At 38.5% G+C, this 24,483-nt stretch overlaps 1 protein-coding gene across 2 annotated transcripts in view; it reads left to right on the plus strand.

The window, feature by feature from the left end:
- LOC136875971 (nonsense-mediated mRNA decay factor SMG8) overlaps positions 1-24,178 on the plus strand; it is a 161,780-nt gene extending 137,602 nt beyond the window's left edge. For both annotated transcript variants that reach the window (XM_068228430.1, XM_068228431.1), the window contains 3 exons: positions 592-772; positions 10,319-10,498; positions 24,021-24,178. In XM_068228430.1, coding sequence (XP_068084531.1) covers positions 592-772; positions 10,319-10,498; positions 24,021-24,141 — 482 coding nt within the window. In that variant the 3' untranslated portion in view covers positions 24,142-24,178. The remainder of the gene's footprint in view (positions 1-591; positions 773-10,318; positions 10,499-24,020) is intronic.
- Positions 24,179-24,483: the final 305 nt, after the last annotated feature.

A 24,483-nucleotide genomic window follows, 5' to 3' on the forward strand; every position in this document is an offset into this window, starting at 1 on the left:
TTCTCTTGAACATTGCTCACTTCTGACCTGGGCATTAGCGGTTTTAATTCTTCCATAAACTTCACTTATCCTTATCTTTCATTTTCCATACTTTTTTTTTCTTGGGGTTGCACAGTGCTAGTTCTTTTTTATGTTGTTGTTTTGGAGTCATCAGTCCACAGACTGGTTTGATGCAGCTCTCCATGCCACCCTATCCTGTGCTAACCTTTTCATTTCTACGTAACTATTGCATCCTACATCTGCTCTAATCTGCTTGTCATATTCATAACTTGGTCTACCCCTACCGTTCTTACCACCTACTATCCCTTCAAAAACCAACTGAACAAGTCCTGGGTGTCTTAAGATGTGTCCTATCATTCTATTCTTCTTCTCGTCAAATTTAGCCAAATCGATCTCCTCTTGCCAATTATTTAGATAATAATGGAAATTCAGTTAAAAATAGAGTTTGTTGTCTTGTATCAAGTTTTTGATATGTAAGATAACTGAGAAGCAGCAATATCGTGTATTTTGTTTTATTCTCCCTCATTTTTGGCTTTTGTTGTTGTTGTTGTTGTTGTAATATTTTAAATATACAAATTTCTATCTTTACAGATCTTTCTGAGTTTGTGGTAAAGATCTTTGTTGGAGTGGAATACGAATGTCCCCGAGGTCACCGCTTCATGTGTTCCGCACCAGACAAGGTGCTCAAGACCACTGGTTCAGGACTGGTTAAGGATAATGGGAACAAAGTGACAGGCAGTGACATGCCACTCTACTTCCCTTGTCCTTGCAGGTACGTTCACAACATAGCTCATTATATCATATAGCAGGTCGGCTGCAAAGTTGAACAGATCTTCACTGTTACAATGCTGTTTAAGTCTATTCGACTAGATGGTGTCTGTTAAATCATCAGCCCTGAGGTTGGTTGGATGCTCACATGGGTAGGTTTGTTGTTTTTTGCTTATTGTTGGTGCTTTATCAAGAATCTGAAAGGTTCTAAAGTTGAACGAAATTCCCAGCCTATCAGTAATGAAGAAACGTGCAATGCTAGGAATCATCTCATAATATTTTTGCAATATCAGTCCTTATAATAGTCCATGTTTTACATGTGTTGTTACAGTGTTACATTTTGTGTTTTCAACACACTAAAAAACTATAATATGTATCACCTGAGTCGACACTGAAAAAAGTGTGGCTTCCTGCTTAACAAACATCAGTTCTCTCTGCACAGTAACCTTTCAGAAGGATTTGATATCAGTCGTAACACCAAAATTTTTGGCTTATATCCATTCGTTCATACAGATGGAACATTGAGGGTTGGGGGTCTTTGGAAAATTCAGGTTATGATCTTGATAAGAGACATCCAATCCTCTAAGCACAATCTGACAGAATTAATTTTTGTTGAAGAGCATTAGAAACTGCTGCAGGCAAGATCCTCAAGCTTTACTTTCTTGTATACTAGAACTGTACTGGCCAGTCTCTGGGTGAAATTTGGCACGAGCACCAACACAGCACTGACATAGTAGGAGCACCGACATAGTACGGCACCAGCCACAGCAGTTTTGATGTGTCATTTGGTTTCAATTTTGGATGTGTTGTCGGACTTCATCAATGTTTTAGACTTGGATTTTAAATTGAGACATACCAGATTTTTTGTTTATTATTGGGTGTATGTGAGCATGTGTTTTCCAATTGGATCGTGGCTGAAGATGACCCAATGTTTGTGGGGTCGAAACTAGTACCAGTTATATAAGACACTATACAAGCTAATGGTATTGAATAGGTGGACCCTTCTCTATGCTTTGATAATGTCAGTTGTATACATAAGTACAGTAGGCCTAATTTACGTACATTGTTACATAAGTTACTCAAGCCTCTTTCAGACGACACGGGAGTAAAACATGCTTGTGCGTATGCGCGGGTGCACCCGCTTCCGCTGACTCTTACGGGTAATAAATATGGACCATCTTAGTCTTTGTTTACCTTCTACACTTAAGAAAATACAAAAATAGTTCAAGCATGTTGTGTCCTTCACATTTCGTTAGAGAAGGAGATGGGTACAATTTTGAGGATACTTTCTCAGTAACGGGTCTAAATGATATCACACTTTCCCAAACACCAGACCACTGGTATTTCTGACATTAAGGTTATTAAGTTCTCATTGTCTAGATCGGGTTCCATAACGACCGCTGTAAATCACACAAGAAAAGAAAAAAAGCACACTAATAACTTTTAAATTGAAAATTAGAAATAAATATGTCAAATGGGTTCTGTTTATCGTCTAAATCCATTTCTACTTCCTTATAGGTATACTATCGAGTTCTGCTGATACAGGTCGCAGTATTGATGTCGTGAGTGCGGTCGATCCGCTGTGTATGATGACATGCATAAAAACTAATGTTCAATAACAAGTAACTGTGGGCGTGGAACCATGACTCACCACGGACAGCCCACTCGAACATTTCTCTGCGCGCTGTTACTGTCCACCTCCACATCATGTGAAAGATTCTATTTCAACAATCAGTTCTTAGTTTAGGTCTAGGCGGACCGGCAGCTAAGCGCCTAAGCGGGTTGAATCCGTGCTGTCTGAAAGAGGCCTCATGAATGTAAAATTAAGCACCAACATGTCAGACGCAAAGAGAATAAGACTGACTTGAGACTGACGCTCCCTGCAGTTGTTATGGCCAAATGGGGTGAAACTTGATAATGTTTTACTCTTAATTACGGATGCTGCTCCATGTATGAAGAAGGCAGCAGATGGCCTCTCTGTGAGCTTCCCCAACATGATATACATAACTTGTATAGTGCGTGGTTTACACAAAGTAAGAGCAGATACATGTATTTTATCCTAAAGTTGACAAATGGATTTGAAACGGGAAAAGTTTTTCTGAATGCGCCAAGAAGAATTGATTTATTCAGAGCAAAAAGAGTCCAAATCTTGCACTTCTACCTAGACCCATTGTTACATGTTTGGGGGAAGCAGTGGTTGTTGGTTAGAAGCAGTAGTGTATTAAACAATTTTGAAAATTTTAAATCGGTAATAGATGAACTAAATAAGGATGATACTTCATCAGTCAAAATTCTTCAGGACTTACTTAAAGATAGTAGCATACATTAAAAAAATGAATTATCTTATATATCTGCAAATTTTGAGTTTTTTCCTTCCTGCATAAAAATATCACATCCATCACAATCGATGATGATAACAAGTGACGTAAAGCCATCAAGAATGTTGGACAAAGACAAATTAAATAAAATGAGCAATGCGAAAGCAGAAGAACTCGTCTCAGAAGGGAAGATAAATGAAGCACTTGAGCTAATCACGAAGATGATACTGGAAGCAACTAAATCAATTTCAATCAGGAGAGCTTAAAGGTGGTTTGACACAGAGTGTCACAAAAAGAGAAAGGAAACTCTAGCTGCGCTAGATAGGACAAGAACCTCACAATCAGAGAGAGACCATCAAATATATATCTCCCAAAGAAAAGATTACAAGCTACTTATAAAGAAAAAGAGAGACAATTTTATCGAACAAGAAGCTAAGAAGATGGCAGAGGAAGCAAGAAATGATCCCTTCCTGGCGCTAAGAAAGAAAACAGCTTCGAAAGACAGAGAAATTCCACTGAATAAATGGGAGTCTCATTTTCAAGCAATTCTGAACAAATCGGAGGAGGACGCGGCTTTTATCAAGAATAGAAGGGAATTAGAAGAACCTACAAAGACCATAAACGAAAAAAAATATCAACAACACCTGTGTTTGTTAAACGACTCTTCCACAGTGATTTTTTTTTTTTTTTTCCATCTGTGAATAGGATATCACTATACTGGCTCTCCCCATACATCATTAACAAAGCCTGGGATCATACCCGACACATCTCCTTTAATTTTTCAGTTAGTAAGTGCCATGTGTATCTTTATATACACCAACACTTAAATCATCCTTCAAAAATACGTGACATAGTTCGTGGAGATATATTCATTTCACAAGACAAAATTGTTTGTTTACACAAAGGATTGGGTCCTTGCACAAACAGTATTCACAACTTTTTTTTCTGCGTACATACCTAGGACGACCCTATCTGACGTAATCAAGTTGCATCTATTTGTTTAAACAGTGCTATTGTCCGAAACACAAATTGCTCATTGTTATCAAGAGGTTTCAGCGTAGAAAAAATATCCTTAGCTCGCTTTCCGCAACGAAATAACACCAATACATCGATACGATTCTCATACACTCCCCTTCACTGCTGCCTGCTGTTGACACTGCAACCCGGTTACTACAGAGTCATGAAGGTGATCTTGTGGATGACAACATACAGGGTTGCCACGTTTCTTCATTCTCAATTACAATATTACAGCACGTTTAGATAGGACTGGCAGAACTTATGACAGTACGGTGTAGTGTTTTATTTTGGCATTCCAGGATATCCCCTTCTTATTGTAGATGTTTTTTGTTAATCCAAATGCTCTCTCCATTTTTTGAGGTCCAATCTATCACTGCAGCTTTTTCTAGTCCATTCTCCTTTATGGTCTCACCAAGGAACTTGAACTTCTTGATCCTTTTGATCTGTTCGTTCTTCTCCGCGGGTGGTATTGAAGTGTACGACAAGATTCATCTTCAAAGCATCAGGCGAGAAAGACCTCCCATTATCACTTAACACATTCTTGTCAGAAGAGAAGCTCCTTCCTACATCACAAGACATTATTGGTGGATATTTAAATAATATTAAATCACTACTATCGAGTATGCACTCATCTTGAAATGCACTGGTACCTTCTCCTCTCCTAACACCAGTTTCTCTTGCACACACAGCTGTCGCCAAACCGCGAAAACCGTCACTTCGATTAAGCACGTTTTGAATCACATGGAATAGTTGGCGTCAGTTGTGCTGAAAGTTCAACACTTCTCATAATTTCAATACTTGCATGAATTTATAAGCTAGCAGCTTCTAAATGGGTAATTGCACTCAATATAATTCCAACGTTTGACTTAATATATGCCAGACTTTCTGACAAACTGTTGGAAAAAAATTCCTGCGCAATCTTGATTGAAGAGGCAGAGTATTCCACTTGTATTAACTACAGATGTGATACGGAAAAACAGTTTTGTGAATACTAGTTCTCATTCGGATAGTTGACGCTGATTTTGCACAGCTACAGCTGTTGCCAAACCGCCGAAATATGACGTTTCTACTAAAATAGCTCAAAAAATGACCTTATGACAAAAATAGCCAAAATATGCATTTATATGACAAATAAAAATCACTTAATTGCAACGATAATCACCTGATTTGTGCCAAAATCCAATCAGGCAAGAAAATATACACAAAGAAAAAATATAACTTTTCCTAAACATCCGAGCCCTAGTCATGAATATGTTTTTTTCATTTGAGATCTGCAGTCCTGTTTGGCTGGCAGTTCTTTTCAAGAGGTTAATTTGGATGGTTGCAAAACCTTTGGGCTTTCTGATAGTATAGGAAAACCAGGCAGTTAACCTTAATCTCTCCTGGTGTTCTTCCAAGCCAGATTGGGATTATCACTTGATGTTCAAGTTCTGATTATTATTATTATTATTATTATTATTATATGGCCATTAGAGACTACAATAAGCAACATTTACACATTTTTAGAAGCTTTCTTTGCAGCCTAGTATTGTTGCATTCTCTCACTGGCAGCTTGTCTCCTTTCTGCTGTCTACCTGCTGTTCTTCTTCAAGAAAGCCCTTGAAGTTACTGATCTGGTGTCGGTACTTGGTTCTGTTAACAATGTCTTCACGGTTTAGTCCAATTTTTTTCAGACCCTTCCTGACCTCCCTGAACCATTTATCACATGCGTTAGGTCTATTATCAAATATGGTAAAAATTTTCTTAGTCAACTGCTTGTCTTCCGTTCTAAATAGGCGGCCATGGAACTTGAGTCATCGCTTCTTGATGGATTCCATCAGTTGTTGGGTTTTCTCCCTGATATAGTTCCTCTCGTCCTCACAACCTGTATTGCCCAGCCACGATCTTTGGGCCCATTACCTTTCGAAGGATTATCTTCATCATCATCATTTCCAACTAGGACCATGCTTGAACTTATTTCTTACAATGTTTCTTCTTTTCTTCCCAGTATCTCTTCATTTATTCATTTGCCAACTTCCTTTTTGCATTCTTCTGTCCATCCTGTATATTTTCTTTTAGGTTTCTGTCTTGAATGTTTTTTTCAGCTTGTAGATCTTTTATTTCCACTAACAAATTGTTGCAGTTTTTGAGGGATATACGAGTCGTACCGGCAAATACTGGTACAAGTAAACAAAGGTCAAGAAGAAAAACTTAAGAAGGAAAACAGCAAATACTCACCAAATCGTCAAGTACATACATACATACATACATACATACATACATACATACATACATACATTATCATTATGGACTGTTATGCCTTTCAGCGTTCAGTCTGCAAGCCTCTGAGAATCGTCAAGTAACAGGCCATAAACCAGAGGCAACTCAGATCCAACCAAAAGATTTGCACGGTAGAAAATACCAGAAACCATGAAAGAAAAATGCTGCGAGTTTTTCAAAAAGAACTAAATCATTTAATTACTGTCATAAGAGAAAGTTACATATGATAGTAAAGCAAAATCCCCTTGAAATTAACAGGTGCACCTTTACAAAGATTATCAGATTAACTACTTAAAATGGTAAACTGATTAATTAAATCAACTCTGAATTAAGATAACAAATTAATAAATTGGTTAATTAAATAAATCTGAATTGAAAACAAACGTATACCTAGAGTCGAGGGATGCCCTCTAATCTAAAACAATTAAAGGTAGACTTAATTAAATTACAAGGTAATTGGTTGTCAAAAATGTCCATGGACTAATTTTATTGCCTGCCTGAAGAGCTCAAAGCAAGTACATTAAACTTTCAAAGGTTTACTTGTATACTGATAAATTTAAAAAAACATCCTTTCACCAGGAATTATTTTGTACATTAGGTGAAAATATGCTAAGGTGAGGCCGCGAGATTCTCCCATGAACCAGATCACAACAGGCACTACAGGAAAATTAATTAACATGCACAGAAAGTATATCCAAAACCGAAGGTACTCACCAAAATAGATGGACACAAAACAGGTCACTAAACGACCCCAAAAATTCACCACGCATCGAAATGGAAGAACAAGATAGAACCAAGGATGGTAACGTGCCCACCAAAAATTAGAATTCGATCATTAATTATCAGAGCAAGCTGCACTAATCATTACAGAGCGTGCACACATAAAATCAAATCAGCATGAAGAGCAATGCAGCTCAAACCACCAGGAAAAACTCCCACATTCAAATCATAAATCAATTAAGATGAAGATTTAAGAACCAACAGCTCCAAAGACATGCTCAACACACAATTTATTAATTCTCAAACATCGTCAATACTATTTATATATTCCAAACTAATAGTTCCCATGGGCGACGGTTGCCATGGAGGCAACAACAAGAGTGAGCGTTACCGAAGCATAAAAGAAAAATTTACATCAAGAAAAGTGTTGTAAACAAGGTTGGGTTTACAAAAAACACAACTTCTTTATTTGCTTCACATGTAAAATTACAATATTTACACTAACAAAACTGAAAGTTATCTCGAAGCAAAATGAACTATGAATTTGGAGAAAGAGTCTGTCTTTGTACACTATATACACGTTGGAGTATTCACGTTCACTACTATTTCGGAAAGATAGTCCTTGTGACATGAAAAGTTCTTGATAGTCGAAAACTATCAGAAGCATTGACGTAAATATCTCAGAGAGTCCTTCCTTGTTGAAGTGTCCGAGTTCATTAATGTAAGTTCAATGACTGAAGAGTTCCTACTTAGCGAAACTAAGTTGATAATGGGAACTTGCATTAGCTAGGGAATGATAGTGGCATATAATGGTAAGACTAGACATGGACAGCGGAACAGGCAAGAGGAGCGGTGACCCGAGGTGAGACCTCTTACTGCCAGAAATTCGGTCCACCTGGCCGAAGCACATTTTCAAGAGGAGTTGCCTCCGTGCTCGACGTAGGGTGTATTCTGGAGCTGGACACCGTGGTCAGTGGGCCTCTGGACAGGCTAGGAGCTCCTTTATATAGCACACACGACGTTCCAGGCACGCGCACTGAGGGCTGCGCGTCGAGGCTCGAAGAATAACACACTGGCACGCGTGTAGCTGGCTGGCGGATCGAGAAGGGAGCGACGGACATACAACAAAAAGGAAGCTAGGAAAGATGAAAATTTTAAGAAAGAAACAGATTGCGATCCACAGAGATAATCTCGCGATCTCACTCCTTTTAATGAATGACTTTACATTATTAAATATTTCACTCCTAACTTCTTTAACATAATCCAAAACAGAAATATCTTTTAGCGCCAAGAAACATCGTGCCGAAAAGGTTTTCTTCCACTCATAGTAGGTTTAAACCGTGCAGTCAATAATCCGAATTTCAAAATATGTTACAGAATTTTAAAGTTTATCAGAACAGAAGAACTATCAATTTGGGTTTTTTTTTTTTTTTCACAGCAATCAACCGCTAAATTAAATAAGCATCCAAGAGAAATTCATCCAGCTCCAGGAGCGAAGAAAAATAATAATCTTCAAAACAACTTACGAGTTACATAATCCATGGGCAGGAGTTAAAGTTTGACATCGGCTGGGAACACAAAATACTTACGTAGAGATAAAATTAGGTAGAATATGTAGCGGACGTCCACTCCAGGTAAGAAAATAATAAGCAAAATACTTCAGGGCGTTAAGCCCTGATTCTTTACATGTTATCCAGGCATGTTGAGGTGGGTAGATGCTCTTACAAGGAGCCACCACATAAAGCTTCCAACCATCATGGTGCTCAACAATTAACTCACTTCTCGCTACAAAAGTGATATGCAGCAGGAGAAGGTAGGACAATGAGTGAGCCAAACATGAGACTCGCTCTCTGGCTGGTCTGACGGCAGACCAGCAGATAACAGGAAAAAATAGTGAAACACATCGTATATAAACGATGGAAAGTTACTCCACTGACCGAGAAGATGCAATTACAATAAGCGACATAAATTGCACGGGAAATAAAATTAAAAGCGAGTTGGAATAAAATTCCAAAGCGATACAAATTTCAATAGCGAGTCACCCAGGCCGAAAAGGTGGTGGAGAGAGGCTTAAAAACGTGTCCCCGCTGGGACAGCGATAGTGCTAGCTTCAGAAGTTTCTTAGTCAGCCTATTTATCCATTCTGTTTAGGTGTCTGTAGAATTTTAATAACTTTTTTTTCTAATTGTATCTGTGATTTTTTGTGTAACTTGTTAAATTTGCTGTGGTTTCTTTTTCATCCAAATTTCGTATTTTGGTGCTAGGATTCTTCTTCTTTCGTTTTAGCTGACTGTGGTCTATGTCAATTCAATTTGAACTACTTTTCCTTCGTTCTTTTACTCTCCAATCTCCTCCTCTCTCCTATCCACGGTGCTTGGGTCCAGGATCTAACTTTTCCTTGGAAACTTCTGGTGATCATGATCCTCAACTTGTAAGCTTCTCAGTTTTTGACTTCCATTCCTAGCATTCCCATTTCTTTCAGGTCCTCCTTCACCTCCTGATGCCAGCAAACTACTGTAGTTTTCCTGGTCTCAAAACCCTTACTACCTGGTTGGTCACTCTTCCTGGGCCCATTCTGTAGATGTGTCTGAAGAACATAGCTCTTCTCTTCCAGATAGTGTCCGAGATCTTTTTCGTCCTCAGCTATAATTCTTGGTTTCCTTTCTTTCTTTATGATCCATCCTCTGTTCTTTAAAGTTCCAGTATCTTCCTTAGAATTTTTTTTTCTCCCCCATTTCCAACTTTTTTATCAATCCTATTTTTGTCAGGTTTAAACACTCAGCTGTGTTTAAGGCTTGCGGACAGATCACTGTATGGTAATGTCTAAGTTTTGCATTGATTGAGATATTCTTGTTGTAGGTGTTCATAATGAATTTATACGAAAATTTCATCTTGTTGATTCTCGACATCAGTGCCTCTTTTTCTGATAGGTTGTTTTCTACCTAGGATCATCATCACCATCATCATCATCATCATCATCATCATCATCATCTAGTTGCGGTCAGGTAAGGGCATGTTTTAGTTCCTCTCTATTTTACTCCTATATAACCAAGTTCAACAATTGGAACCTGGATGTTCCTTGGCCTATCTAAATTGGTACAATGTTAAAATACTACAAAAAAGAAGAGATATAAATTCAAACTGCCTGGCCGTGGTTGCTGAGGAAATTATTATTATTACCAGTATTATATTTACTACTATTGTATTTTTAAAAAGTTTGTGTTTTTGTGTTGTAGAAGTGCCAAGCCACTGGTGGCCCAGATGATGCGTATTCACGTGGTAACACCCAAGGCCCCCATTCATGTCACTCTGAATCCTCGGGTGCAGCCTGCTCCAGCGCCGTGCCCTGTGTTTGTGACAGGCTGTGAACAACCACTGCGTCTATCACAGAGTGCCTATTGGGTGCTGCGTCTACCGTATCCTTTCTTTTTCTCTCATAAATGATGTGGTACACATCAGTAAAGTTCTCCCTTTGTAATTGTTAATTCTCCAGTAGTGAACTCCTTACTAAGTATTTGCATGTTATATTTCTAGATCTCAAGGAATCAAGAGAGCTGTTTCAGTATATACACACAGTCCTTACCCCCATGTTCTATAGCTCAAATTGAGTATATTAATTTAAGAGTACTTTATTCAGGATCCTAGAAGAACCCAACACCTTTTAACCCTTCAGATAGTTGTAAACTGTTGAGGTTCCATTGAACATTGCCTAGATAACCAGAATCCTTTCCTCCTTTAATGAAATTCGCTATGATTGGAGGAAATAATTAGGGGTGTGTGATACCAGTGTAATATAATTAGAGACTTGACCTTGTAGAAGTGGTAATCTTTTGGTGGGAGGCAAGTAACTGGTCATTCATGGTGCTAGAAGCACACACGAGGGAAAGGAAGTTGACATTAGAGAGAATGGGCTGTTGGATATTTCATCACCAGCCTCAATCACCATTTTTATATGGGTCAGTGGAAGTGTGTTTGACCTTGAATGCTCGGAACTGAATGGAACATTCTTAGAATAGTTATTCATCACAGAAACAGTGGTATGAGTCATTCCCATGCAGAACTTTGCATCTGACCACAGGGGACTTTTGAACGTTCACTAGATTGGGACTTTGGTAACTCAAAGAAGCAGTTAGTTAAATTAGAATATGTATAATATAGGTATGTACAAACACTTCTAAAATAAGCTTGTTATTTACAATTGCATCATATCATAAAACATTTGGATAGTTGAAAAACAAAGACTAAATACCTCCTTATGAGGTTCTAGAAAAGACATAAAATGTTCTATGTACAGTTCTGTACATGTATTAATTATAATTATAATTAAATTAATTAAATTAATTATAATTTTATGCATAGTCACAAACATTTAACAATGCCAAGAGAGATTGCAATTGGAAATAACAAGCTTATTTTAGAAGTGTTTGTACATACCTATATTATAAATATTTCTAATATACAGTAACTAATTAAATGTCCTTGTTACTTCATCCTAGGCTGATGATGGCAAATAAAATTGCTGCAATCAGTACCAAACGACAATAAAAATGTGACATTTTAATTATTTCACATTTTTTAATAGTATTGAATAGGTGGAAAACCCTACCCTTATCTTTGTTTGTAAGAGTGAAGGAGCCACCAATACAGCAACAGGCAGATATGTCCAGTTTCCACATTGACTATGTGACATACCTTGAATCAACTTGGGTTCGGGAGCTGTAGACCAACAAGGGTGCCCTGATTGACCCCATGTCACTGCAAACAACGCCTCACATGGGCCCAAAGAAAGGCGTCAGTGGACCTTAGACACATGGAAGAGAGGGGGTTGTCTGGAGTGATGAGTCCCGTTTCTATTGCCGACAGCTGAGGCCACATGTGGCGTGGTGTTTGTGGTGGTGATTTTTGTTTTAAGAGCATTACGACTAGGCAGATATCCTCTCCTGACACTTGTCAGAGGGAAAAAAAGAGAGGTCCAACCCCTTGAGAAATGAAGGTATTGACAAAACGAAGGAAAAGGCATGAAAACAAAAGACTTCCCAGCCCTTGCAAACCTAATACTGTCAAGATCAGAAAAGAAGAAGAGTTGACCAAGGGAGGCTAAGGGAACCATGGTCGCCAACTCACGCTTCCAAGTTCAGAGTCCCTAGCCCCCCCACATCTGATGTAAACAGCATAAGGTGGGCCTACCCCGCCCATACCATGGGCAGCCATCACGCCGGTGGTGGTGGTGGTGGTGGTATCATGGTGTGGGGAGCATTTTCCTCACATGCCTTATGACCATTGGTCATTTTATTCCAACTCGTACCACACACTTTCATTGGTGAAGCAAATAGGAACCTGTTGGCAGACAATCTGGGGCCTATTCCACGAATGAACTTGCAACTTTTCACTTTGCACTTTGCATTTTTTCAGTTCAGATTTTGTTCCACCATCACTTTTCAGGGATCTTTTCACTTTTCAAGCCCATTATGTTCCTCCATTGGTACAGAAATGCAAAGTGCAAAGAAATGAAGTGAAAAATTTTCATAAATCTTGCAAAGAGATTATTCCTTTTTCATCTGTTAAGTAACAGATATGTATACTAGTTTCTCGGTGTAGAGTTTGGTTTAGTGATATAAACATGTTACGATGAGACCTTTTGTTATCACCAAGTGAGGACAGTGATGAAGAATCCAATAAGAGAACATTCAAAGACAGGATTGATTTTCATAACCTCACTTTGACGGAATTTTGCGAGTGTTTTTGTATTACCCCAACACACGCTGATTATATTCTTGAAATTATCGATCTTTTTTGAAACGTGCAACAAAAATAAGTCAATCCCTTTCTGAAAAATAACAAATTCTCATACACTTACATTTGTTAGGAAATGGTGCTCAGCTGCACGGTGTAGCAGCAATGCATGGGACATCAAAATCAATTATTTGCAGAACTGTTATCAAAGTCATAGATGCTATAGTAAGTGTAATATTTCCTAACATAGTACGTTGGCCTGATAATCCACATCATATAGCAACGGAATTTCTAATGAGGGGTGAATTTCCTTCTGTGTGTGGATATGTTGACAGTACTCTTGTTGATATTGATGCTTGTCATAATTTGAGAGGTTATTTTTAAAGTTGTCAAAAAGATGTCCTGTTTCTCCTTGACAACTTCTAGCACAGCCACCTTCTTGTAATCATCTTTCTTTCTCATGATTAAAATTCTAAAATTTCCGGTACCACAATTTTACTGTCAAGTTCGCCGTGAAAAATAAAGCATTAAAATCATGGAATTTTATACAGTTTTCCCATGGATTAAACTTGATCGGATCACTCATTCTCAGAGAGTTTTCACTTTGTTAAGAAATTGAAAAGTAAAACCTAGATCATGGTGGAACAGAAAGACTTTGCACTTCGCAAGAATTGAAAAGTGTAAAGCTGAAAAGTTGCAAAGTTTGTTCGTGGAAAAGGCCCTTGCACCCATATTTCCATACAGTTTCCTCAACAACATTACCATATCCCAACAGGACAGTGCACTGTGTAACTGGGCTCAGATCACTTCAGACTGGATGGAGGAACATGACAGTAATTTTGAACATGTCTGGGATATGTTTGAAAGCACTGTTAGGGCTGGCTGCTCCTATGCCTCCACAAAATGTTTGTCAGTTCTCGAGATGCCGCAACTGGCATGGCTTGGATTTAATATGGACGACATTCATCCCCTTGTGGAATCTGTCTCCAATGTTTGCGAACTGTGATCACCTGGAAAGGGAGACCAACGTATTGTTAGGTAGGTGTTCCAGCACCTCGGCATCTTTGAAAACCGTAAAAGTAGTTATGGGATGTAAAGCCGTAAAACTGTTGACTGGGCTGGGATTTTTCATACAGAATGAGACATCAACATAAAATGTCTTGAGAGTAAGGTTTTAGATGTATATTCATCAATGTGACAAATGAGTAGCACCTCAGGCATTGGATGTTAGACATCCTAGTAGCCAATCAGAGCTCTAAGGTATTTGAATTTGGACATGTCCACATCATAGATTGTAAGATACTGGTAGTTCTGGAAGGTAAAGAAGCTGTCCATCAGATGACCGTACATGTGGTGTACTGGCTTTATAAGGGCTAGTGTTGTGGCAATGCTATCGTTCTCTTATTATTCATACTCTGATTCTGATACTGTGACTCTGATGGTTATTCAGAGTGTGTTTATTCTGATTGTCGTTCTAATTTACACTCTGAATCTTAATATCAACAAAGAACATTGTCTTGTGTGATTTGTATGCGTGATTTGTTTGTCACAATTTTATTATTGTCACAGTGATGATGGCTTTAAAACTATAATTTGTACATTCTTGTAAATATGTTGTCTGATAAACTTCATGAATATGTTCTCATGTATAGACAAAGTTTGTTGGAACTAGTCTTGCGACTGAGGAGCGGCCGTTGTGTGTACAGTGTACCAAACTCTGCTGTGATATCTGTTGCCATAACATCAACCACACAATGTTTTCGGGATCTGACGTAAAAGCCTTTAGTGCTCGAATAAATTTGTCTGGTTACACAACTGTACTTGTATTTATTCTTCTGGAAAGGTATGGGTGTAGTGCTGTCTCTTCTTACGGCTAAATGAACAAAAACTGAAATGATTTCATGATTACTTAAATCTGGAAATGAAGAATTTGTTGTTTACCTTTAACCTCTGTATACCACGTCTTGAAGCAAATATCTCGATAAGACCTAATTTCATTGCAAAGATTTTGAAGCAGAAGTGGATTTCCCTTCGCCTTTCTTTTTTCTGTTTATTACTGCACTTAGCACACGTTGTTCTTTGAGTAAACATATGTTGGAACATATCCGACATATGACTGCAAAGGGTTAACCAGTTCTCCATACAAATGAAGAATAACTGTGAGGTCCAGAAGCTGGCGACGATGGGTTAGGAAAGGCCTAGGAGTGGCAAGAAAGCGGCCATGGCCTTAATTAAGGTACAATCCCAGCATTTGCCTGGTGTGAAACCCACTATCTCCCGGATGGGAGCTCACAGCTAGAAGCATTCTGTGTAAACAGATTTAGGGATGCACTTAGTAAGTGTATTCAAAACGTGCATCAGTCTTACATACAACTGAAGTGATTGTCAATGCTGTTTATTGTACAGTCATGTTTTGACTTGCAAGTGGTTATGATAGTTTGAACTCTTCGTTGTGAAGAAGGATTACTTGTATTATGGAAGACTCAGATATGTTGGTATTGAGAGCAGTGTTGTGGGAATGTCTCACTGAGTGTATAATTTGTGTGCAGTGTGTAAGTTGTGGGTGTGTGTGTGTGTGTTATTGTTGAGAGTTTGTGATTAACCATAGCTCAGTTAGGCTTCTTGGTGCAGTAAATCAAGCCATTTATCAATCTACAATGTCTTTCATTATTGGAGTATTACCTGGAAAATTACCCTGTTATGTTCAGGGATGAATGAGTGGCAGGTAAGGTTATACCAGCGGAAATTGATTCTCATCAGCTCTTGAAAGGAACGGGTAGCAAGAAGGGAATTTGAAAGAGAAGTTAAAGGAAAGAGACCAGTTGGAAGACCAAGAAGAAGGTCGATGGATCAGATTTGGAGAGATATTAGAGAAACTGGATTGGATGTGGCGGAAGTAATGGAGCAGGAAAAGTGGAAGGACAGAAAGGAGTGGAGGAGGCTTATAAACTACACCCGGGCGACAACTCATGATCGAACATCGTGGGATACTGGAAGAAGTATTTTATGCTCAGTTTAATTGATGTTTTTTTTCTGTAATATCATTACAGTGGCACCCAAATTTATCTTTGAAGCTATTTTCCTTCATTATTTAATCAAATGGGGGAAAATCCTTCTTCTCATTGCCCAATAAATTTAGTCATTCTGGTAGTAAAGAATAATAATACCAATATAATGGTCCGTTATTGGACATTATAAATTTTCCAGCTAACTCATTCCTGGTTGCCTGCGTTTCGCCCTCGTGTGCTAAGTTAGGCTCGTCAGTTGGGACTTAGCACACCACCCAAGACGCAAGGCTAGTGCATACCGTGGAGGCCACTGCATAGGCTACTTGAAGCCACCAGCAGTGCCAATGCACTATGAGAGCTATGTCTCATTTTCAAAAATTGATGCCTGCCTGGCCATCAAATGATGTAGATGTTGATTCCCATAGGGAACCTAAAATATTTGTCCCGAATGAGTAAATTTATAATACCAATATAATGGTCCGTTATTGGACATTATAAATTTTCCAGCTAACTCATTCCTGGTTGCCTGCGTTTCACCCTTGTGTGCTAAGTTAGGCTCGTCAGTTGGGACTTAGCACACCACCCAAGACGCAAGGCTAGTGCATACCGTGGAGGCCACTGCATAGGCTACTTGAAGCCACCAGCAGTGCCAATGCACTATGAGAGCTATGTCTCATTTTCAAAAATTGATGCCTGCCTGGCCATCAAATGATGTAGATGTTGATTCCCATAGGGAACTTAAAATATTTGTCCCGAATGAGTAAATTTATAATACCAATATAATGGTCCGTTATTGGATATTATAAATTTTCCAGCTAACTCATTCCTGGTTGCCTGCGTTTCGCCCTCGTGTGCTAAGTTAGGCTCGTCAGTTGGGACTTAGCACACCACCCAAGACGCAAGGCTAGTGCATACCGTGGAGGCCACTGCATAGGCTACTTGAAGCCACCAGCAGTGCCAATGCACTATGAGAGCTATGTCTCATTTTCAAAAATTGATGCCTGCCTGGCCATCAAATGATGTAGAGGGCGAAACGCAGGCAACCAGGAATGAGTTAGCTGGAAAATTTATAATGTCCAATAATGGACCATTATATTGGCATTATAAATTTAGTCATTCGGGACAAATATTTTAGGTTCCCTATGGGAATCAACATCTACATCAAGTAAAGAATAATAATCATATGGCCTCGACTACCATGTGCAGGCATTCCATTTGACACCATCTGGCTGTCTGCTCGTCAATTTCGGCTTTCCATTTTACTCTAGGCTTACTAGGTCCGGATCTCTCTTGGGTGTCTGTGGCTGAGATTTTAATGAGTTTTGTCGGGTAAACACCAAATGTGTCACCAGATATATTTTACACGCCTAAATCATACGGCATGGTGTGACGAACGGACTTTTTTTTTCGCCCTTCAAAAATCCGACTACCTCTGTCAGGCTTGAACCCGCTATCTTGGGATCCGGAGGCTGATGCTCTACCACTGATCATTCAGGTGGTTTCTTGTGAATATTTCAGTAAGTCACAATTTGCACCACAACAGTGAAGCATTTCTTATTAAAGTCCGGCTCCATGGCTAAATAGTTAGCATGCTGGCCTTTTGTCCAAGGAGTCCTGGGTTCGATTTCCACCAGGGTCGAGTATTTTAACGTTAACTGGTTAATTCCGACAGCTCAGGGGCTGGGAGTTTGTGTGTTATCTTAAGCATTAAAAATCATCCCAGATAGGGCCCCATCCTTGCAGATGGGCAGGTTGCCTATATGGCGTCAAATCAAAAGATCTGCACTGTGCCTCCCTGGAGGCCACACACCATTTATTTATTTATTATTATTTTTTTTTTTTTTTATTACAATTTTCACCCTTTGGTTAGGCATATGATGTCACTGGGTTGTTGTTGAGATGCAGTTGTCACAATAAGCGTGACAAATGGCAAGTCCTGTTAGGCGAGTTACAATGTAATGACTTGTCTTTTGCCAGGTATAGTGCAACATAGGGCATTTACTTTGATGCAGAAAGTTAATTGTATAACACAGAGTGAAGTCTGATGTTAAAATAGCAATTGGGTATCTTTACTTGCTGTTTTTCACATTGTAGGCATACAAAATCAATTATCCTAATATGAAGCTTGTATTGCCTAAGAAAGTAGGTAGACATCAAGAGGTTGGCAGTATTTTGTTGTCTTCAGTAGCAATATCTTGAGTGTAACATATTTCTTTGGAAAACTTTCATTTTAAAACAGTACAGTCTTCATAGTTTTACCAGGAATCACAAAACAATGGCTCTTCTCACATCTCCACCAAGGACTGCTATTAGAAAACTTTTCATTTGCTCTTTCATTTGCTGCCTTGACATGAATGTTTCATGGACATGGTGCTTCAATTTTTTTTTTTTAATATTTGGGTCAAAAGTATCTAGTGTCTCTTGATAACGGATATGTAGCTGAATAGCTATTCTGCTACCCACTGAGAAAGTTGTATCATTTGCATAGCTGTAAGTATGTAGAGTTATGCACAAACTCCAACCCACCAACTGTAGTTTTTTCTGCTCTGTGAGATAATGTTGACAGTAAAGATATTTCATAATGAAATTGGCTTTGGTCATTGTTCCAAACAGTTTCTTTGCCCACTCTCCCCTCTTTTAGATACCAGTTCACTTCCTTCATAAACTTTTGTGACTTCTGAAAAAGGCTATTTTCCAATGTTCTAACTTGTGACAAATGTAGTAATATGATTGGAAGATATGCCATATTTAACTGTAAAGTTGTTGATAAAAGTAATCAAAACTCTGAAATTCTCCATGCCAGCCAGTTTAGATTATTATGCTAGCAGTGTTCTGTAGATTCAAATACCTTTTATCTATCAAATTGAGACATTACATAATCTTTGAAAGTTTTAAATTATGACAGCCTCTTCCCTGTGAAGAGAACTCTTCCTTGCCGTTTGCTAGTCACGTAAATTAACTTTAAGTTCCCTATAAGAGTTGAAACCACAATTGTAATAGTCTTCATAAATATTCTCCAGTATAATGTCATCAGTATCTTCTAATATACTGGACTCCACATTTTGGGTGCAGATCCGCTTGCTATGACTGAAGATTCCTATTACTCTAGAGATGAAATACTTATACTGCTGAAACAGCCAACTGCAGGTGTGAGCTCTTACTGTCCTTCAAAAGCATCATCCTTATCCAGCATATCTTCATCATTTCTGTGTCATCTCCAGACTATCTGATGCCCGTGACCTGCAAAACTTCTATGCTGGCATAAAGTACGGGATCATTGAAGACTGCTGAAAACTCCATCATTTTAAATGACAATGGAGAAATTTTACAGCATTGGAGGGAACATTTTTCTTCATTTCTAAATTGTGTCTTCAATGTTGCTGAGGACTTTCTTCGTAATGTCCCTCAGCAGCCCCAACAACCATGGATGGCAGTTCCACCTACATACAGAGAATTCACCAGAGCACTCAATCAACTAAAACCAAGAAAGGCTCCTGGTCCTGATAACATCCGTCTGGAACTGATACAAAATGGAGGTATACCCTTGAAGACTAGACTTTTCACACTCATCTTCTTGATGTGGGGAACTCGAGAAGTACCTGACGACTTAAAGAATGCTACCATCATCACTATCTTCAAGAAAGGCGATCATAGTGTATGTGGGAACTTCCATGGTATATCACTTTTGTCAATTGCAGGTAAAATTCTCGCAAGAATTCTATTAAACTGGCTCCGAATTATCTCGGAGAGGATTTTGCCTGAGTCTCAGTGTGGTTTCCGAACCTCCAGAGGCACAACAGATATGATCTTCTGTGCTAGACAACTCCAGGAAAAATGCAGAGAACAGCAGCAGCCTCTGTATATAGTTTTCTAGGATCTGGAAAAAGCCTTTGATTCAGAACCGTCGGGCTGAGTGGCTCAGACGGTTGAGGTGCTGGCCTTCTGTCCCCAACTTGGCACATTCGAACCTGGCTCAGTCCAGTGGTATTTGAAGGTGCTCAAATACGTCAGCCTTGTGTCGGTAGATTTACTGGCACGTAAAAGAACTCCTGCAGGACTAAATTCTGGCACCTCGGCGTCTCTGAAGACTGTAAAAGTAGTTAGTGGGACGTAAAGCAAAAACAAACAAAAAAACAAAAAAACATTGATTCAGAACCAAGATCTGCTATGTGGAAAGTAATGAGACATTTTGAATGTCCTGAACGTTATGTGGAATTGGTTCAACCTCTTCATGATGGCATGTCTGGACAGGTTCTTCATGGTAATTCAGTATCAGATTCGTTCCCAATCATTCATGGATTGAAACAAGGCTGTGTGCTTGCTCCTACACTCTTTGCACTGTACATGGCTGCCATGCTGCATGAATCATCCGCGGTTTCCCATCTTCACACCAGGCAAATGCTGGGGCAGTACCTTAATTAAGGCCACAGCTGCTTCCTTTCCACTCCTAACCCTTTCCTTTAAAGTAATAAACTTCATGGTAGGGCTCCGTATTGAGTTAAGACTTAACTTAAAAATGAGTACAATTTTATTGTTCCACCTTCTCAATACTTAAAATCATTTAACGTTTGTTAAAACATTATAGGTACTAGTTTCGGTCCGATTTTTGGACCATCATCAGCCTAGCCAAGAATACAAGCAAAGACATAATCTAAAATAAAATGATATGGATGAAAAGGGGTAACTAAGATGTTATCTAAAGCACATTGGACAATCTTTTTCCAATCAGTTGAAGACAAATTATTCCTAGACCTATCCAGAAAACAACATACTTTGGATAATAAATTGGAGAAATTAAAGAAATCTAAACCGCAGGACCATCGATTCAAACGCAATAAGAGACCAGCAAATGACTGTAACCAATTCCATTCACCCGTAATTAATCTATCCAATACTCCCCTAAATGCAAATGAAGAAATAATCTTAGCTAAGGGACCCAAACATAACCAACTCAATAGTCACAATGATAACAGAATCGGAAGTGGCCATTTCCAAAACACCTTCGGACACACAAGATGAACTAAGATATGAAATCAAAAAGAAACTTAATAACATCCTTTCTTGTAAGAACTCACCTAATTTTTCCAATTCTGACAAGAACACACAAACTGATCTGAAACTCCTACAGGCACTAAAAAAGAAAATCAAAGATAACGACTTAATTGTAACCAAGGCTGACAAAGGTAACACAACGGTCATCTTAGATAAAAACGAATACATCAGCAAAACATCTGATTTCTTTAAAGATAGCTCCTTCTCCATAGTTAAAAAAGACCCTACACAAAGAATCCAAAGACTCTTAAAACAAACCTTAAAAAACTCTTCCTTTTTGCTCACTGAACAGGAAAAAAGCCAGCTTATTAGTATGAACCCCAGACTCCCTACGGCTAGAGCTCTTCCTAAAATTCATAAAGCCGGTGTGCCCATTCGTCCAATTATCAACTTTAGACCGAGTCCCCTATATAAAACTACGCAATTTATCCAAAAGTTTTTACGTAAAAATTACCTATTTTCATCCAAGAAGTCGGTTAGAAACTCCTTCGAATTAATAGACAAACTTAATAACTTTAACATGCGACCTGACTATTCACTTCATTCCTTTGACATTGTTAGTATGTACCCCAGTATACCAATTTCTAAACTAATTCCCATCATCAAAAATAACCTACAAAGTAGCAGTCACCTGAGTAAACTTGAAATCCAAGACTTTATTACATTGCTGAAATTGGTAGTTAACAATAACTTTTTTACGTTTAATGGTACTATTTACCAACAAAATGGCCTAGCAATGGGCTCACCGGCTTCCGGGATTCTCGCGGAAATCTATTTAGACTTTCTCGAGAATACAAAAATCAATAATAAATTTGACAACATCCTCTTTTGGGCCAGATATGTCGACGATGTCCTTGTAGTTATTAACGAAAAACTGCAAGATGCTAATACCACACTTATAACATTAAATTACATCGATCCTCACATTAAGTTCACTTTAGAGTCAGAAGTAGATCGAAAAATCAATTTCTTGGATCTAACCATCACTAGACAACAGGAATCCTTAACCTATAAGATATACAGAAAACCCACCCATTCGGCCGTCACAATACGACAAGATTCATTTCATCCCTTGCCCCACAAAAAAGCAACCTACAACAGTCTAATACACAGAGCATTCAAATACCCATGAATAAAAAAGATTTCCACACAGAACTGAATACTATCCGCCACATTGTAGATTCAATGGTTTTAATAATCAGTTCGTAGAAAATATCATCAGTAAACACAAATTCCGACCTAAGACCACGTTTAAAAAAGAACCATCCAAACACGATTCTTTCTCCACTTTTACCTATGTCAGTGGTATTCACATGATCACTAATGTTCTAAAGAAGAAAGGCATGAAAATAGCCTTCAAAACCAGCAACAACAACATGCACATCTTACATAACACTTCACATATTAATAAAATAAACAGGTACTCAAAATCAGGTGTTTACAGAATTAGATGAAACACATGTTCAAATATTTCCTACATTGGGCAGACCGGTAGGAGCTTCAATATTAGATATTCTGAGCATTTCAACGCGATCAAATACAACAAATTTTCAGCCATCAGCCAACATATGGTCGATTATAACCATAGTTTTACCAACATCGAAACAGATATGGACATACTCGAAATAGCAAAAAAGGGACCTCTTCTCAACATAATTGAAAGCTTTTACATACATCTGGATCAACATTTTAATGCCAACCTTAATGAAATTACTGAGAAACCCAATATTTTATTTGATCTTTTCACCTCCCACTATAGGAAAAACAAATCAGCTGTTCATAACCCTTTAAATCCATTAAAGGCCCCCCACCACCACAAATACCATTAAATTCCCTCTCCCCCAACCCGCCCTGAACCATTCCCTCTTCCCTCCCTTCCCGTCTCCTTCCACACTTACGTCATCCTTCCCCTCCCCTCCCCTCCCCCCCCCCCTTCCTCCTCTGCTGATCTATTCTGCGTGGCACTCACTCTGTCTGTTGCACTCATTCCTGCAGCTTGTCCACAAATAGCACAAGGTGAGTACCCATTATTTTGCCCCCTTCCCTTTGTTTTTCTTCTATAAGATCTTTCGCGTTAATTCCGTTTTGTTCTTCAGGTTCATGGGTTCCAACTGAATTGAGACTACCTTAAAAACAGCAATTATTTTCGCTACATAAAAACGAGTCCAGCCTTCTCAATTCGTCAATTCTATACTGGTCATTTTGGATTATTCCCTCTGCGCCACTGTGGAACTTGCTTCTAGAACCTTCCAGAAACACAAGAATTCACATAAGATTTCACTCGATTTTAAGTGTGCAATACAAGTTCAACCGTTAATCCAAGACTTTGTCATCAAGTGACTTTAAATGACATCACAATGCTTTTATACTTCTGTTAATTTTAATTTGTTCTGGCCACATTTATTGTAACATTGTATAAGGTTTTTACTTTTATATGTTATTCCATTACCACCCCTTTTCATCCACATCATTTTATTTTAGATTATGTCTTTGCTTGTATTCTTGGCTAGGCTGATGATGGTCCAAAAAACGGACCGAAACTAGTACCTATAATGTTTTAACAAACGTTAAATGATTTTAAATATTGAGAAGGTGGAACAATAAAATTGTACTCATTTTTAAGTTAACCCTTTCCTGTTTCATCATCGCCATAAGACCTGTCTGTGTCTGTGCGACGTAAAGCAACTTGTAAAAAAAAAAAAAAAAAAAAACTAATGTGGGATAGGAAGAAAGCCAGTTAAACATGGGAAAGAAGAGATGAAAAATAAAGATGTAGGAGAGCTAGGATTGATGAGAAGAGGGCCTATGTATTTAAAGATGGCAGTGCATGAATTTGTGGAGATTGTCCTAGTCCTTTTGTGTTTTCATGTTCGTCCATGTTCTGCTGTTCTGTTCCCTCTTTCCACACCTACCATTATGTACTGTATATCCTATTCTTGCACCTATCTCTGTATTTTATGGTTATAAGTTTTGTAAGAAAAGTCAAATAATAGTTTTCACCATGTCATAAAAGGCTAGTTTTTCACCTTAATTTTTATTTCTTGTTTGTGGTCACAAAAACACATTTGTTCCAGGGTACACCTGCTCACATGAAGTCTACATCTATCATTGCAGTTTATGTGTTACTTTCTTAACTCTGTGTCAGATATGTGTATGTGGGTGAGCACGGCCCATACATTTCCCCCAAGGAACCTGTGCCTCTCAGCTATGGTCGTCTATTGGCTGGAGTCTACGGCATCACAGAGGTGGCTCCAGATGAGAAGTAACTTGTACAGAACTTTTAATAAATTTTTTTTAAGCAAATGCGTTTGGTTTGGTTTGGTTTGGTTTGGTTTGGTTTCTCTACCAAGTTCCTTAGCTCTGTGGAGTCCAATTATATTTCCACTCACATCCCTTTCAGATTCAATTTAAAAGCAGACAAATATGGGAAAAAGTACACAGATATATCTGTACCAAATTTATGTTGTCGATCTCAGTTAGAAATAATTTTTCTTCATGCGGTACGTTTAAGCATTTGTTGGGGTGAAGTCCTAACTTCCTTGGACAGGTTCAGCAGAAAAATGTTTCCCTTCTATCACCCTTCACTTTCCCATATGAACATGTCTGCC

The sequence above is a fragment of the Anabrus simplex genome, chromosome 6, assembly GCF_040414725.1.
Source record: "Anabrus simplex isolate iqAnaSimp1 chromosome 6, ASM4041472v1, whole genome shotgun sequence".
Lineage (NCBI taxonomy): Eukaryota > Metazoa > Arthropoda > Insecta > Orthoptera > Tettigoniidae > Anabrus > Anabrus simplex.